The sequence below is a fragment of the Hemitrygon akajei genome, chromosome 4 (assembly GCF_048418815.1).
Source record: "Hemitrygon akajei chromosome 4, sHemAka1.3, whole genome shotgun sequence".
NCBI lineage: Eukaryota > Metazoa > Chordata > Chondrichthyes > Myliobatiformes > Dasyatidae > Hemitrygon > Hemitrygon akajei.
Window position 1 is genome coordinate 16,853,902 of NC_133127.1, and position 18,116 is coordinate 16,872,017.

Genomic DNA, 18,116 nt, shown 5'->3' on the forward strand with positions numbered 1-18,116 from the left:
ACCAAGTGATGCCCAGGAGGTCCAAATTCAGGGAGGAGCAAGAGTACTTCCCTCCTCCCGCCCTCAAAAGCAGACTTACCCAGCACTCTGGCCTGCAACGTCACCTTCACCGAGGCGTTGTCCTTGATCTCGCTGGCGATCATCATTTCCTCCTTGATCACGCCTTCCTTGTGTGCACTGTACTCACACTTCAATCGGTGACCTGCATCGGGGTGGACAAGAGGCTGTTACTGTTCACGGCACCTGGCGACATCGAATCTCTGCGACAATACCTTGCACTGGTACAGCCTTTAAGACCATTAGAAACAGAGCCCATCACTTGACTATTTGACCATTTAAAACTCGGATAAAAGGCCGGCGAAGTCCGCGGCAGCGCCGCAGAGCTCTGACCAGCGGCCAATTGGTGTTTGGGACTAATTACTAAGAGCTAATTAATGGACAACAGTGGCCATCATCACAGTGGCTGTCGTCTGAGTGGACATAGAACGGTGACCTTAGGGCTTAAGCTCTTCAAGGCTTCAGCAAGGAGAGACTTCACTCAGGGAAAGAAAAGATAAAGTTTTTTTTCCTTCTGGGCAGAGATGACAAGCGGGACAGTGGAATGCTGCTCTTGCGGGATGTGGGGAGGCAGGGAGACCTCCAATGTCACAGCTGCAAGTGCATCCAGCTGGAGCTTCTAACAAACTGTGTTAAGGAATTGGAGCTGCAACTGGATGAACTCCCGATCACTTGGGAGGCTGAAGGGGTGATAGATGGGACATCCTGATCAAAAAGGCGCAACAGCGCCTTTATTTCCTGCGGAGCATCAAGAAAGCTCACCTCTGTCCCAGGATACTGACGGACTTTTACCGCTGTACCATTGAGAGCATACTCACCAACTGCATCTCAGTGTGGTATGGCAATTGCCCCGTATCGGACCGCAAAGCACTCCAGCGTGTGGCAAAAACTGCCCAGCGGATTATCGGCACCCAATTGCCCACCATTGTGCACATCTACCATAAATGTTGCCTGGGCAGGGCGAAGAGCATTATCAAGGATGCATCTCACCCTAAACATGGACTTTTTACTCTCTCCCATCTGGTAGGCGCTACAGGAGCCTCCGCTCCCGCACCAGCAGGCACAGGAAGAGCTTCTTCCCTGAGGCTGTAACCCTGCTGAACCTCACATCAGTATTGCACTCATATTGTACTGTCTCAGTACTTTTATATTTGTATGCTGTAGCACTTACTTTTTATTCACAGTTATTTTGTAAATAACACTATTATTTTGCATTTCTGGTTAGATGCTAACTGCGTTTCATTGGCTTTGTATCTGTACTCGGCACAATGACAATAAAATTTATTCTAATCTAATCCAATATAAAGAGGAACTTAAACCCAAAGTTCAGGACACAGGAAACTGCTTGAGTCAGGAAGGGGAAAGGGGTTGAGGAGCCAATGCAGAGTACCCCTGTGGCCATCCCCCTCAACAACAGCTATATCAATTTGGATATTTTCAGGGGGTAAAGGCGAGCTAACAGAGGAAAGTCACAGTGGTCAGGTCTCAGGCACTGAGTCTGCCTCTGTGACTCAGAGGAGAAGGGGGAAGAAGAGGCACACTGTGGTGTTAGGGGAACAGACTGGAGGTTCTGTGGGTGAGAACAAGATTCCTGGATGCGATGTTGCCTCTTAGGTGCCAGTGTCCGGGATATCTCATGTCGAGTTCTCAGCGTTCTCATGTGGGGGGGGGGGGGGCCAACAGCCAGAAGTCGTAGTCGATGTAGATCCAATGACATGGGGTAGGACGAGTGATGAGGTTCTGCATAGGGAGTTCAGGGAGTTAGATGCTTAAGTTAAAGGGGAGGACCAGCAGGGTTGTGATCTCAGGATTGTAACCCATGCCATGTGCTTGTGAAGCCAAAACTAGGAAGAGTATACAGTTTAATACGTGGCTAAGGAGTTGTTGTTGGAGGGAGGGCATAAGATATTTGGATCATTGGGCTCTTCTTCCAGGGAAGGTGGGACCTGTACAGAAGAGACGACTTGTACCTGAACTGGAGTGGAATGGGAACCAGAGACCCAGAACAGTTAGTGGAGAAGTTGTGGAGACAGATGTTGGTAAGACCTCAAAGTTGGGAATCAACAGTTTGAGCACGTTGTGACAAAATTGAAAAGGGTGAACACAGGATGGGAGGTGTTGTATCTGAACAAGCTGGATGAACTTGCAGCACAGTTGCAGATTGGGAAGTATTATGCTGTAGGCATCACAGAATCATAGCTGAAAGATTATTGCTGGGAGCTTAATGTCCAAGGATACACATTGTATCAAGAAAGCAGAGGCTTTGCTCTGTTGGTAAAAAATGAAATCAAATCATTAGAAAGAGGTGACACAGGTTCTGGAAGGGGTTGAATCATTGTGGAAAGAGCTAAGGAATGGCAAGGGTAACAAGACCCAGATGGGAGTTGTATACAAATACATATATAGAACCATGGAACACTACAGCACAGTACAGGCCCTTCAGCCCTCCATGTTGTGCCGACCCATATAATCCTTAAAAAAAAGTACTAAACCCACACTACACCATAACCCTCCATTTTTCTTTCATCCATGTGCCTGTCCAAGAGGCTCTTAAATACCCCTAATGTTTTAGCCTCCATCACCATCCCTGGCAAGTCATTCCAGGCACTCACAATCCTCTGTGTAAAAAAAACTTACCCCTGATGTCTCCCCTAAACTTCCCTCCCTTAATTTTGTACCTATGCCCTCTGGTGTTTGCTATTGGTGCCTTGGGAAACAGGTACTGACTATCCACCCTATCTATGCCTCTCATAATCTTGTAGACCTCTATCAAGTCCCCTCTCATTCTTCTATGCTCCAAAGAGAAAAGTCCCAGCTCTGCTAACTTTGCTTCATAGGACTTGTTCTCCAATCCAGGCAACATCCTGGTAAATCTCCTCTGCATCCTCTCCATAGCTTCCACATCCTTTCTATAATGAGGTGACCAGAATTGAACACAATACTCTGTGCGGTCTCACCAGAGATTTGTGGAGTTCTTTTGGTATATCTGTAAGATGCGGCCTACAAATTGCAACGGGAGATAGAAAATGCATGCCAAAAGGGATATGTTACAATCGTTATGGGGGGGGGGGGGGACTTCAATATGCAGGTGAATTATGAAAATCAGGTTGGTGCTGGGTTACAGGAGGGGGAATTTCTAGAGTGCCTACAAGATGGCTTTTTAGAGCAGCTCATGGTTGAGCCCACTAGAAGATCAGCAATTCTGGATCGGGTGTTGTGCAATGGACCAGAATTGACTAGAGACCTAAGGTAAAAGGTACAAGAACCCTGAGGGGCAAGTGATCATAATATGATCAAATTCATCCTGAAATTTGAGAAGGAGAAGCTAAAGTTACATGTATCAGTATTACAGTGGAGTAAAGTGTATTACAGAGGCATTAGAGAGGAGCTGGTCAAAATTGATTGGAAAAGAACACTGGCAGGGATGATGGCAGAGCTGCAATGGCTGGAATTTCTGGAAGCGATTCGGAAGGTACTGGACATGTACATCCCAAAGAGGAAGAAATATTCTAAAGGAAAAATGAGATAACCACGGCAAACAAGAGAAGTCAAAGCCAACATAAAAGCCAAAGCATATTAGTTGCAAAGATTAGCTGGAAACGAGAAGACTGGGAAGCTTTTAAAAACCAACAGAAGGCAAACAGAAAAGTTAGCTTTCATTTCAAAAGTACTAGAATACAAAAGCAAGGATGCAATGTTGAGGCTTTATAAAGCACTGGGGAGGTATCACATGGAGTACTGTGAGCAGTTTTGGGTCCCTTATATTAGAATGGATGTGCTGAAACTGCAGTGGGTTCAAAAAGGGTCTCAGCCCAAAACTTTGACTGTTTATTCATTTCCATAGATGCTGGCTGACCTGCTGAGTTCCTCCAACATTTTGTGAGTGTTGCAAGGAGTTTGTACGTTCTCCCCTTGACCATGTTTCCTCCGACACTCCAAGGACGTACCGGTTGGTAGGTTAACTGGCCACTGTAAATTCTCCCATGATTAGGCTAAGGTTAAGTCGGGGTTTCCTGGGTGACATGGCTCGAAGGGCTGGAAGGCCAACTCTGTGCTATATCCCAATAAATAAATGTTGAGCAGCACACACAAAATGCTGGAGGAACTCAGCAGGTCAGGCAGCACCCATTCAAAGTTTCAGGTTGAGACCCTACATCAGAACTGGAAAGGAAGACGGCAGACCCCAGAATAAGGTGTTGGGAGAGGGAAAAGAGTACAAGCTGGCAGGTGATAGGTGAAACCAGATGAGGGGGAAGTTGGGTAGCATATGAACTAAGAAGCTGTGAGTGGATAGGCAAAAAAAAGACTGAAGAAGAATGAACCCGTTAGGTGAGGAGAGTGGACCATTGGAGGAAAAAAGGAGAGAGATGATTGGCAGGTGAGGAGAAGTCACAAGAGTGAAGCCATAAAAAAGGGATGGAAAAAGAGAAGTTGGGGGGAGGGGGATATTACCAGAAGTTGGAGAAATTGATGCTTACGCTATCAGGCTGGAGCAATTCAGATGTAAAACGAGGTGTGGCCCCTTCAACCCGAGTTCTTCCATAGATCCTGCCTGACTTGCTGAGTTCCTCCAGCATTTTGTGTGTATCGCACAAGAGGGGCGCCATGGTAGGGTAGCGGTTAGTGTAACGCCATTACAGCTTGGTACGCCTGAGTGCAATTCCAGCACTGTTCTGTAAGGAGTCTCTGTATGTCCCCCCTCGTGGAATGCATGGGTTTTCCTCAAATGCTTCTGGTTTCTCCCGTTGTTCAAAGACGTTGAACTAGGTTGAATGGTCATTGTAAAAATTGTCCCCGATTAGGTTAGGGCTAATCAAGGTAGTTGGCGATTTTTAGGATGGTGTGTCTCAAAGGGCCAGAAAGGCCTACTTCTCGTTGTATCACTAAATAAATAAAGAAATCTTTGTTTTGGTATTGTCTTATTATTGTCAAATGAAGTACAGTGAAAAGCTTTTTTTTTGTGTGCCATCCAGACAGGTCATTCCATGAATAAGTACACTGAGGTAGGGAGGTTGACAATGTTGTAAATAAAGCTTTAGGCATATTGGCCTTCATAAGTTAAAGTGCTGAGTGCAGGAGATGGGACGTTATATTAAGACATTGGTGAGGCCTAATTCGGAGTAATGTGCACAGTTTTAGTCAGCTACCTACTGGAAGGATGTAAACAAGGTTTGAAAGAGTACAGAGAAAATTTACAAGGATGTTGACAGGTATGCAGGCCCTAAGTTACATGGAAGATCGAACAGATGAGGACTCTGTTCTTCAGAACGGTGAAGATTGAGAGGAGATTTGATAGAGCTATATAAAACTGTGATGGGTGTAGACAGGGTAATTGCAAGCAGGCCTTTTCCACTGAGATTGGGTGGAACTACAACCAGATGTCCTGGGTTAAGGGTGAAAGGTGAAAAGTTTAAGAGGAACACAAGGGGAAGCATCTCTATTCAGAGAGTTGTGAGAGTGTGGAACAAGCTGTCAGTCCAAGTGGTGCATTTGAGCTCGATTTCAATGTTTAATATCATTTTGGATGAGTACATGGATGTTTGGGGCAAAGTCCCAGTGAAGGTCGATGGGAGTAGGCAGGTTAATTGGTTTGGCATCAAGTAGATGGGCTGAAGGGCCTGCAAATATGCTGTACTCCTCTATGACTCTACATAGAGCTACAGCTACAGGGAAAGTGCAGTGCAGGCAGACAGATAAATACAAAGACCATGGCAAAGTACTGTACATTATTAGGGGATCAAGAATCGGTTTTTAGCAGATGAGATATCCTTTCAAGAGGCAGACAGCAACGGTTTCCAGGGGTTTCCAGCTTTTATCATGCCATACCAATACCATTAAGCAACGGACCCCAGGATGGGAACCACTGGTGTAAAAGAAGTGATCCTTGGGCCTGATGGTATGTGCTGTCAAGTGTTTGCATCTTTTGCCCGGCGGGAAGTGGGAGAAGGGAGAACAAGCAGGGTGGGTGGGATTATTGTTTTAAATTGGCTGCTTTCCTGAGGCAGTGGGAAGTGTAAACAGCATCAGTGCTGGAGAGGCTGCTCAGCATGATGGGACTAGGACGTGTCGTCAGCTCTGCAGTTTCATGCTGTCTTGCATGAACACTCATACAAAGCTGTGAGGCATCGGGATAGAATGCTACTCAGTGGCCAAACCTTTTAATTCCCATTCCGACGTCTGTCCATGGGCTTCTCTTGTGCCATGATGAAGCCACCCTTTGGGTGGAGAAGCAACACTTTATATTCCATCCGGGCAGCGCCCAACCTGGTGGCATGAATATCGATTTCTTCTTCCAGTAAAACATTTCCCTCCCCCCTCCCCTCTTCCTCGATCGGGGAAATCATCCGCTTAGCGTCTAGATTCCTATCAACTGACGCTGGGTAAACTTACATGATTCAGTGAGATCACCTCTCATCCCAGTAAATATCAGAGAATGTAGATGCACCCTTCAATTCATGCCAGGAATCTGACATCTCCAAGTTGCACTGTCAACTGTTTCTCTTTCTGCAGATGATGCCTGAACTGCTTTCAAGATTTTCTGCTGGCATTTCAGATTTCCAATAGCTCCCTACGATTTTCAATCGGTTTTCTTACAGATTTCAACCCGATGTCTGAACTGCCTCCAAAGCCGGTACACAGGCAGACAGTGTGGTCAAGAAGATCACTTGGCATGCTTGGCTTCATCAGTCAGGGTGTCGAGTCCAGGAGTTGGGATGTGATGTTACAGTTGTACGAGAAGGCAGTGACGCCACATTTTGTATATTTAATTACATTTAATTTATAGATAAAGCATGGTAATAGGCCATTCTGACACAATGAGCCTGCACCACCCAATAACATCCATGTGACCAATCAAACAACCAATCCGTACGTCTTTGGAATGTGGGAGGACCCAGAGGACACCCATGTGGTCATGGGGAGAATGTACAAACTCCTTATAGACAGCAGCAGGTACTGAACGTCAATCAGTTGTGTACAATTTTGTTCACCCAGTTATATGAAGGACGTGACTATGGTTGAAAGATTATAGATATACTGGATTTACTTCCCACGTGTACATTGAAACATTGAAACACACAGTGAAATGTGTCATTTGCATCAATGACCAACACAGTCTGAGGATGTTCTGGGGGCAAGTGTCACCACACTTCTGGTGCCCAAAATTATTAACCCTAACCTGTACGTTCCTAAAATATGGGAGAGTCTGGAGCACCCAGAGGAAACCCATATATTCACGGGGAGAACGTAGAAATTCCGTCGAGACAGTGGTGGAATTGAACCCAGACTGAGCTCGCAGGTGCTGTAAACCACAACACAACCGTGCTGCCTCACAAGTACGTTACCAAGACTGAAGGGTCAGAGCCATCAGTCCATTACCTTTTCCCTGACGTACAGGAGGCTGATTCTTTATAAGGGACATACAGTACCGTGCAAAAGTCTTAGGCACGTATATACAGCTAGGATGCCCAAGGCTTTTGTACAGCACTGTATTTGTCAATGTGGAGTGGACATAAAGTTTGTAAATCTGGCAGGTGCAAAGGATGTTCGAATTGGTGAGGGTGGAGCACCGTGGGAGGGGTGTGGGACAGGTGGCAGAGAAGGAGTGTCAGGGGCAGGGGGTGGCGCAGGTGCAGACACACTCAGCCCTGAGACACCGGGCAAGGTCATTTGATTCCAAACACTTGGTTTATTGATCATTACAGAACAGCTCTCTGGTGCTTCCCACTCCCTCTCCTCTCCCTTCCCCAAACCCTGAATCCCCTCTCCCTGCCCCCTTCCCTCTCCCAGTCCACAATAGAGACCCATATCAGAATCAGGTTTATCATCACTCACATACGTCATGAAATTTGATTTTTTTGCAGCAGCAATACATAACATTACTACGGCACTGTCCCTAGATTAGCCCTCTTCCCCCCGGAGTAGGGGGGTCAAAGACTAGAGAGTAAGAGCCGCCAGGGATGGGGTTTTCACGCTGAGAGTGGTGGGTGTGTGTATCAGGCTGCCAGAGAAAGTGTTCCAGGCAGGTACTATTACAATGATTGGACAGAGTTATAAGGATATGGATCAAATTGTGGCACATGGTAGCGTAGTGGTTAGCACAATGTTTTACAAAACCAGCGACCCGGGTTCAACTCCTACTGCTGCCTCTAAGGGTTCTTTCTCCCCAGTGCTCCAGTTTCCTCCCACAATCTAAAGATGTACCGGTTGGTAGATTAATTTGTAATTATAAATCGTCCCGTGATTAGGCTAGCATTAAACGGAGGGATCGTTGGGTGGATTCCATGCTGTATCTCAGTAAAATGAATAAATAAAACACAAGCCAATGGGACGAGCTCAGGTGAGCACTGGGTCTGCACAGAGGAGTAGGGCCAAAGGGCCTGCTTCCACATTGTTTTACTTTATGATGTTAATTCTACCTAACGCAGGGTTTCGATTTGAATCAATTCTTCCCCGTCACTACCGATGCTACTCGGCCCGCTGAACTCCTCCAGCAGATGGCTTGTTGCTCCAGATCCCTCTTCTTGCTGTTGCCATCGAGTGGATGCAGCGTCCTGGGTGCACGCTGCCAAGTTCGGGAGAAGCCGTTGCCTTGTAGGCGTCGGGCTCCTGGCCTGGCTGCACTTTCCTCAGTGGCTGTGGACACACTCTCAGGGTCTCTGTGGCTTACGACAGCGACTACTGGGACACAATATGCCAGGGCAGCGCACAGAATGGTTGATCAGTGATTAAGTTGCAGGCCAGGATTCTGTTTCTGTAAGTGATTAGATTTTCTCCACAGAGCTAAACGCCCGAGAGCAATATTGCGAACAACATGCTACATCCCAGCCTCTCTGTTGCCTAGCAACAACCTCTGTCCCAGAGACTAATACTCCATCATTCACTCATTATCACCCGCATGATGCAGGAGGTCTGATCCCCAGGGACTCAGCTGGTAACCACATTGGCTAGTGCCAGCCCTCTGTAAGGCAGGAAGATCCTTTTTCAGGGGGGCACGGTAGCGTAGAGGTTCGCACCATGCTTTATAGTACAGGTGACTCGGGTTCAACTCCCTGTGTTGCCTGTAAGGAGTTTGTCCGTTCTCCTCATGTGGCTTTCCTCCAGGTGCTCTGATTTCCTCCCACAGTCCAAAGACGTACCGGTTGGTAGGTTAATTGGTCATTGTAAACTGTCCTGTGATCAGGCGAGGATTAAATCGCAGGATTGCTGGTTGGCACGACTCGAAGGGCCAAAAGGGCCTATTCTGTGCCGCACGCCTATCAGTCAGTCAATAAGTACAAGGCAACAGCAACAGCCTGTAAGGCCCCAGAAACGCCAAGGTACAGGATGGCTGTGTGAGATGTATTCACCATTCACGGCTGTTGGCCCTTATCAAGGGTGGAGAGAGAGGAGTGGTGGTTGTGACGGTTTGGGTGGGGTGGGGCTGACAGAGATGGTTACATGAATGGGCAGGAGACTCACAAAATGTATGGGGAGGGAGTCAAACAAGTAGGTAGGGAATTTCCTACACAAAAGAGTGATGAGGGTCTCACAAAAGGGGGCAGGTCATAGAGATGAGCAGAGGACACGTGAGGGGAGAATGGGGAGGTGAGATGAGTTAACGGAGGGTGCAACAGGTTAGTGTGTAGAGAGAGGGGCGAGGGGAGCAGGAATTACTGGATGGTCCAACCACGTTGATCTCATGGCCGAGAGAGCGAAGCCATGCCTCTGCTAATCCAAGGGCTCTACTGTCAATCACCCCCAGTCCATCCGCCAGTGGCTGAACATTTTAATTCCCATTGCCGTCGCAATATGTCGGTCCACGATCTCTTCCTGTGCCGTGATGAGGCCACCCTCAGGGTGGAGGAGCAACCACGTAGATTCCATTGGGATAGCCTCCAACCTGATGGCAGGAGTATCGACTTCTTCTGGTAAAAAATGTTCCCTCCCCCTCCCCTCTTCTTCAATTCCACACTCTAGCCTCTTGCCTCCCCTCACCTCCCCACGGTGCCCCCTCTTCCTTCCCTTCCTCCAGTGGTTCACTCTCCTCTCCTATCAGATTCCTTCATCTCCAGCCCTTTACCTTTCCTACCCACCTGGCTTCACTTGTCACCTTCTAGCTCTCCTCCTCCCCCTCCCCCTTCCTTTCCAGTCCTGAAGAGAGCCTGAGTGCTCATTTCCACGGGTGCTGAGTTCCTCCAGCATTTTGTGTGTGTGTTTGCGTTGCTTTGGATTTCCAGCATCTGCAGACTTCCTTGTGTTTATGTTTCATTATAACTTGGAACGGGTGACAATAATAAATCAATATCAAAACCAATTAAGCAAATGAACATAAATAATGAAAAAGGCCCTTGGATTAGCACCTTCCCTTCGGTAAAGCAATCTACGTTATTTTTCCATCATTCGGATTCACACCGCAGATGGGATGGAGAAAACCGGCTTGTTGCATTGCTGCTGGGCAGAATGCCATTTGCATTGTAATAGCTGAGGCATCACACAGTTCCCAGTTCACTGTAATTTATAAATTAGCTCAAGAACAACAGAAATTGTAAGCTGTTTAAATTGCCTTCATTAAGTGACGCTGACTGCCACATTGCCGCGCTCTGTGCACACCAGGACCAGGAACATTAGCACAGGGAAGATGCAGTTCTCAACTTATGAGAAAATGAATCTCAAGGTAGTAAATTCTGTCATATACAGTGTGTACTTTGATAATAAATTTAGACCAGGGGTTCCCAAGGGGTCCCCTTGCTTAGTGATTTAGACAATAAGACATAGGAGCAGAACTGAACCATTCGTTCCATTGAGTCTGTACTATCATTCCATCATGGCTTATATATTCTCCTTCTCAATCCCATTCTCTTGCCTTCTCTCCGTAACCTTTGATGCCCTGACTAATAAAGCACCTATCAACCTCCACTTTAAATATACCCAATGATCTGGTCTCTACATCCACTTGTGGTAATGAATTCCATAGCTTCACCTGTGATGCACCATCGATAACTCACTCTAAGACGTAAGAAGCGAGATATCGGACTTCTCCCTTTTCTCATTTCCTGTTCTGGCTCACCTCTTACACCTCCTCTTCACCTCACCTGTCCATCACCTCCTTCTGGTTCCTCTCTTCCTGCTGTTTCTCCCATGGTCCACTCTTCTCTCCTATCAGATTCCTGCATCTTCTGCTCTTCACCTCTTCCACCAATCATCTCCCAGCTTCCCACCACCCCCATTCCCCCATCTACATACCTACTCACCCACCTAATTTTACCTTCTTATTCCAGCTTCTTCCCCTTTTCTTTCCAATCCTGATGAAGGTTTTCAGCCCAAAACGCCAACCGTTTATTCCTCTCCATACACGTTGCCTGACAAAATGCTGTTCATCCAGCATTTTGTGCATGTTATTCTGTATATCTAGCATCTGCAGAATCTCTTGTGTTTAGGCCGGAGAAGCTGGGAAAGTTCACCTGAATGCTGTTGGGACTGGAGGGCTTAAGTCAAATCAGATAGGCTGGGTCAGTTTTCCCTTGAGCAAAGGAGATAGAGGGGTGTCCTTATAGAGGAGAAGCTTTCAAAATTATGAGAAGGGTGTTAGGGTAGAGGCATAGACAGGGTAGTTTCACAGATCTTTTCCCCAAGGTAGGGGAGTCAACCCCAGTGTTGAAAGGTTCAAGTTTAGAAAGGGCATCAAATGTTACGGGGAAAAGGCAGGAGAATGGGGTTGAGAGGGATAGTACATCAGCCATGATGGGATGGCGGAGCAGCCCAATGGGCCGAATGGCCTAATTCTGCTTCTATGTTTTCTGGTCTAAAGCAAGAGGGCAAAAGTTTAAGGTGAAAGGTGAGCAGTGAAACATTTAAAGGGAAACTGAAGAGCAACTTTTCACACAGAGGGCAGTGGGTATATGAAGTGAGTTGCCAGAGGTTCGGCACGGAGTAGAAGGGCTGAGGCGGCCTGTTTCTGTGCTGTAATTGTTATATGGTTACGAAGTGGTTGAAGCGGGTACAACCTAAAAGACACTTGGATTGATACATGGATAGGAAAGGTTTAGAAGCAGAGGTACCAACCTCACTGCTGGTTCCTATTGAAAGTGTCACTCAATTCACTCCACTCTCTGACGTTCTGAAAACTCCGTCAAAAATGTTCAAGGTTCCCCCTGGCTGCTCTGGTGCCTTCCCACATCCCAAAGACATGCAGGCTGGTCAGTTAGTGCATCAGCCTCACATTCCCCAAGTGTACAGGTGAATGGGAGGATCTGGAGGGAATTGAGGTGGGAGGAAAATAGATGGGTGCTTGACAGGGGTGGGGGTGAACTCAATGGGCTGAAGTGTACAGTGTGACCATATCTCCCTCCAACTTTCCTGCCTATACTAATTTATAACCTCGTGCATCTTTCATCAAATCAAATACAATTCCTTTTAGAAGGACAGCATTAACTTCATTTTAATGTTATGAACTGTAATGATGACACTACTGGTTCAGTAAACCTGGCAAAACACCATAGATTCTTTGTTTGAACTCCAAGGATACGATGGACTAAGGCTGAAGATCAATTTTTTACCCCAACAGACCCAGCAAGAAATGGTGATCAAACTCCACAATAAGGTCCACTGCACTTGGTTGCGAGCAGGTGAGGGGGGAAGAGGAAGAGGGAGAGAGAGGGAGAGGGAGAGGGAGAGAGGGAGAGAGGGAGAGAGAGAGAGAGAGAGAGAGAGAGAGAGAGAGAGAGGGACAAAGTGAGAGTGAGAAAGTGAGAAAATGAGAATGAGAGAGAAAGAGAAAGTGAGAGAGAGAAAGTGAGACTGAAGTGAGTGAGAGAGAAAGTGAGAAAATGAGAAAGAGAGAAAGTGAGAGTGACAAAGTGAGAGAGACAAAGTGAGAGAAAGTGAGAGTGAGAGAAAGTGAGAGCGAGAGAGAAAGTGAGAGAGAGTGAGAAAGTGAGAGAGAGAGAAAGTGAGAATGAGAGAGAGAGAGAAAGAGTGAGAGAGAAAAAGAGATAGTGAAAGAGAAAGAGTGACAGAATGAGAATGACAAGGAGAGACGGCCAAAATATCAGGACACCGCGTTGTCGACAGGAAGGTCCAGGTTGGGTTTCAGACAGTAATACTACTGCGGAGAGACAGAGAGCCCTTGTTGCCAAGCAACGGAAGTCAGACAAACGCACTTTCAGCAGAGGCATAAAGATAACCGAGGAGCAATTACTACTTGAACAAACAGCAGAGACTCCAAAGATGAACAGACTCTAATTCATTCAGCAGCTGATAAAGGTCCCAAACCCAATGATTTAATACTCAAGTGCGCCCATGTTAATTAGGTAAATACGATGATTAGCTCTGTAGAGGCTATTCAGCCCATTGAACCAATACTGCCTCCAATTAAGAACATGGATTTCCTCTGGGTGTTCTGGCTTTCTCTCACATTCAAAAGACTTGTGGGTTATGATTAGTAAATTAGGATTATGTTACGTTGGCATTGAAAACACTTGCAGGCCGTCCCCCAGCCCAATACTCAGAATGTGGTGGTTGTGCGATTACAAAGAAAGCACGGCAGCACTTCTCCTTCCTTCAGAGTTTGCAAAAGATTTTGTATGCCTTCTAAAACTTTAACAACTTTCAATAGATGCGGATTGGAGAGTGCAGCCTGGTATGGAAACATCAATGCCCTTGAACGGAAAATCCTCCAAAAAGTAGTGGATATGGCCCAGTCCATCATAGGTAAAGCCCTTCCCAGCACTGAGCACATCTACATGAAACACTATCGTAGGAAAGCAGTATCCAACATCAGGGACCCCCACCCCCCAGGACATGCTCTCTTCGTGCTGCTACCAGCAGGAAAAAGGTACAGGAGCCTCAGGACTTGCACCACCAGTTTCAGGAGCTGCTATTACCCCTCAACCATCAGGCTCTTGCACCAAATGGGATAACTTCACTTGCACCATCACTGAAATATCCACAGAAACTATGGACTCACTTTCAAGGACTCTCCATCTCATGTTCTCGATATTTATTGCTTATTTATTTATTATTATTTCTTATCTTTTGTATTCAGATTCCGTTTATTGTCATTTATAAACCACAAATACAATGCAGTTAAAAAATGAGACAACGTTCTCTGGAATGATATCACGAAAAAGCACAAAACAGACCACACAAGAAAAACCACATAACGTTTGGCAATCCCCAATCCAGAGTGCGGAGAGGCTGCTGCGTATCGATATCACGCTACCGTCTTAGCACGTTCCCCGGAAAGGAACTCCAAACCCATCAGACAAACCTAAAGCTACAAGACCTACACAAAACCACATAGTTACATATAATTATAGTTAACATATAGTTTCAACAGTGCAGATAATACCATAATTGATAAAAGACTAACTGACAAAGACCACATAATTATAACACACAGTTTCAACAGTGCAAAGCAATACCGTAATCTGATAAAGAGCAGTCCATGGCACGGTTTAAAAGAAAGTCTCAAAGTCCCGACAGCCCATCATCTCACGCAGACGGTAGAAGGAAGAAAAACTCTTCCCGCCATGAACCTCCAGCGCCACAGCTTGCTGATACAGCACTTTGGGAGCTCCGACCACAGCCAACTCCGAGTCTGTCCGAAAACTTCCGACCAGCCCTCTGACACCGAGCACCATCTCTGCCGAGCGCTTCGACCCCGGCACCGGCCGCCAAGCAACAGGCAAAGCCGAGGATTCGGGGCCTTCCTCCCGGAGATTTCTCCAATCGCACAGTAGCAGCGGCAGCGAAACAGGCATTTCAAAAGTTTCACCAGATGTTCCTCCGTGCTTCACATGTCCGTCTCCATCATATCAGGATTGTACACGGCCCCTACTTACAGATAACAGATATTCATTCCTGGAGTGACCGCTGCACGCTGTGTCGCGTTGCCATCTTGCAAGTTTGCAGTTTGTCATCTTTTGCAGACTGGATAAACACCCAAGTTGGGCTGTCTTTCATTCATTGTCCAGAGATGGACTGACACCAACTTACTGCCCTCTACTGAGCCTATTGTCTTGTTTATTATTTATTGTAATGCCTGCACTGTTTTGTGCACTTTATGCAGTTCTGGGTAGGTCTGTAGTCTAGTGTAGTTTTTGTGTTGTTTTACATAGTTCAGTGTAGTTTTTGTATTGTTTCATGTAGCACCATGGTCCTGAAAAACATTGTCTCGTTTTTACTGTGTACTGTACCAGCAGTTATGGTCGAAATGACAATAAAAAGTGACTTGAACTTGAACGAACATTGTGTTATGGTTATTATTTTGTAGATTTATTGAGTATGTCCACAAGAAAATGAATCTCAGGATTGCATATGGTGATGTAATAAATTTACTTTGAACTTACGAGTTAGGGATAGTAAGTTGTGAGCGTGTTACGTTCATGCCCAAAAGCACGGCAACACCTGCAGGCTGCCCCCAGCACAAACCTTGGACTCAGTTGGTCGCGGATGCAAAGCGACCCATTTCACTGAATGATACGCTGTCTCGATGTACATCATCTAAAGTGTGTGGGCATTGGAGAGGGTCCAGATCAGGTCCACTAGAATGTCAATGTATGAGAAGTGTTTGATGGCTCTGGGCCTGTACTCACTGGAGTTCAGAAGAATGGGCGGAGGGGGGTAGAGAGAATCTCACTGAAATCTATCAAATATTGAAATGCTGAGTTAGAGTGGATGTGGAGGGGATATTTCCTATAGATTAGGAGTCTAGGACCAGAGGACACAGCCCCAGAATAGTAGGGCATTCCTTTAGAACAGAGATGAAGAGAAATTTCTTTTGCAAGAGGGTAGCTAATCTGTGGAATTCATTGCCACAGATGGCTATGGAGGCCAATCACTGGGTAAATTTAAAACTGAGGTTGATAGGTTCTTGATTAGTAAGGGCATCAAAGGTTATGGGAAGGGCGGGAGAAGGAGTTTGAGAGGCAAAATTGGATCAGCCATGATGAAATGGTGGAGCAGGCTCAATGAGCCAAAAGGCCTAATTCTGCCCCTATGTCTTATGGGAGAAATAAAGCTAAACTAAAGCTAAATAAAGCTAAACTAACTAGCTTCACTCCCTTGCTTCCAGCCCAGAGACCTGCACGACCAAAGCCCACACTCTCCTGGCCTCCCTACACCTGCAAATCCTTGCCTTTCAGCGACTTACCCAGCTCCCTTTTGATTGCCACCGTTACGCCTGCCTCCACTATTTGTGTTGGTATAGACACATCAAGAGCCTATGTGGACATCACAGCTAAGGGAACGTATCTACTTCCTCAGGAAGCTAAAAATATTTGGCATGCCTCAGATAACCTCGACGGACATGCAGGACTGACAGTCTGAAAGACCCCCGTGTGGGAAGTCAATATGTGAAATATGTCGATGTGCTTCAGGGTCTGTAAATTGAGGCGAGGACAGAGACAGCAAAGTAAATTACTGCAAATCAAGCATATCCTTGCGCTTGGTGGAAACAGATAGTTACTCCGTGCGAAAGCTGACATTTTATCCAATCACCACTCTCCAGAGAGGGCCAGACGACTGAGGCATTATGGACTGCTGCTGACGTGAGGAGCTGTACTTGGAAGAGCTACTCAGTATCCGTCCTCATTGTTATCTGGAGTGGTGACAGATGCCAGGATGAGGACAGCATTTGGGGACTGTGCTGCTTCCTGACAATGCTAATTTCCCTGGACTGTAATCAAGTTTTCAGTGTAGTGCCCAGAAAGGCAAGTTAGAGCACAAGAGAGGGGGGGGCAGGAGGGAAAATTGCCAGCAGTATGGCTAATGAACGTGAACCAGAAGTTCGTTTATTACCTTTCAACAGTACATAAATACAGCTAAACAGCCTCTGAACCACAGTACAAAACACAATATCCACACCACACGTATAGTTATGATTATGCACAACCATCATCAACATTATGTATTGTGTCGTATGACGGGGTGATCACGGACTTTGACCATGATTGTTCTCGGCAAATTTTTCCACACAAGTGGTTCACCATTGCCTTCTTCTGGGCAGCGTCTTTACAAGATGGGTGACCCCAGCAATGATCAATATTCTTCGGAGATTGTCTGCCTGGTGTCACTGGCCGCATAACCAGGTCTTGTGATGTGCACCAGCTGCTCATACGACCATCCGCCACCTGTTCCCATGGCTTCACGTGACCCTGATCGAGAGGCTAAGCAGGTGCTACACCTTCCCCAAGGGTGACCTACAAGTTAGTGGAGGGAAGGAATGCTTTACACCTCCTTTGGCAGAATCACACCTCTACCCCGCCACAAGAATTTACTATACAATCACAAAATAATATTAGCACAAGTCTCAGAGTGGTAGGGTCCAAGGATTGATAGTGCATGAGATGCTGTTCTGGAGCCCACGTCTCTCCTAGAAGCAGCGCGTGGCGGTTCCTTATCTCCATAAGATAAAGGAGCAGAACTGGGTTATTTGGCCCATTGAGTCTGATCCAATTTTCTTCTCAGCCCCAATCTCCTGTCTTCTCCCCGTATTCCTTCATGCCCCGACCAATCAAGAATTTATCAGCCTATCCCTTGAATATACCCAGTGACTTGGCCTCCGCAGCAGCCTGTGGCAACGAATTTCACACACTTACCACTCTCTGGCGAAAGAAATTCATCCTCACCTCTGTTCTACATGGACGCCCCTCTATTCAATGAATGCGTGGCTGAGGAGATGGTGCAGGGGCAGGGTTTTAGATTTTTGGACCACTGGGATCTCTTCTGGGGAAAGTGGGACCTGTACAGATTGGTTGGGTTGCACCTGAACTCGAGGGGGAGCAATATCCTTGCAGGTAGGTTTGCTAGGATGGTTCGGGAGGGCTTAAACTAATTTGCTAGGGGGATGGGACCCGGAGTGATAGAGCAGTGAAAGAAGTGTATGGAGTAAAGCCAGATCTAACATATAGAGAGGCTTTGAGGAAAGAGCAGCAGAATAAAGGGTATAAAGGTAGTAAGGTAGAAGGGCTAAAGTGCATGTACTTCAATGCAAGAAGCATCAGGAACAAAGGTGATGAACTGAGAGCTTGGATACATACATGGAATTATGATGTAGTGGCCATTATGGAGACTTGGCT

General features: G+C 46.4%; 1 protein-coding gene across 1 annotated transcript in view; it reads right to left on the reverse strand.

The window, feature by feature from the left end:
• Window positions 1-18,116, reverse strand: part of adissp (adipose secreted signaling protein) — a 93,700-nt gene that overhangs the window by 19,102 nt on the left and 56,482 nt on the right. Inside the window, exon 4 of the mRNA XM_073042116.1 lies at window positions 80-202. Within this exon, the coding sequence (XP_072898217.1) occupies window positions 80-202 (123 nt within the window). The remainder of the gene's footprint in view (window positions 1-79; window positions 203-18,116) is intronic.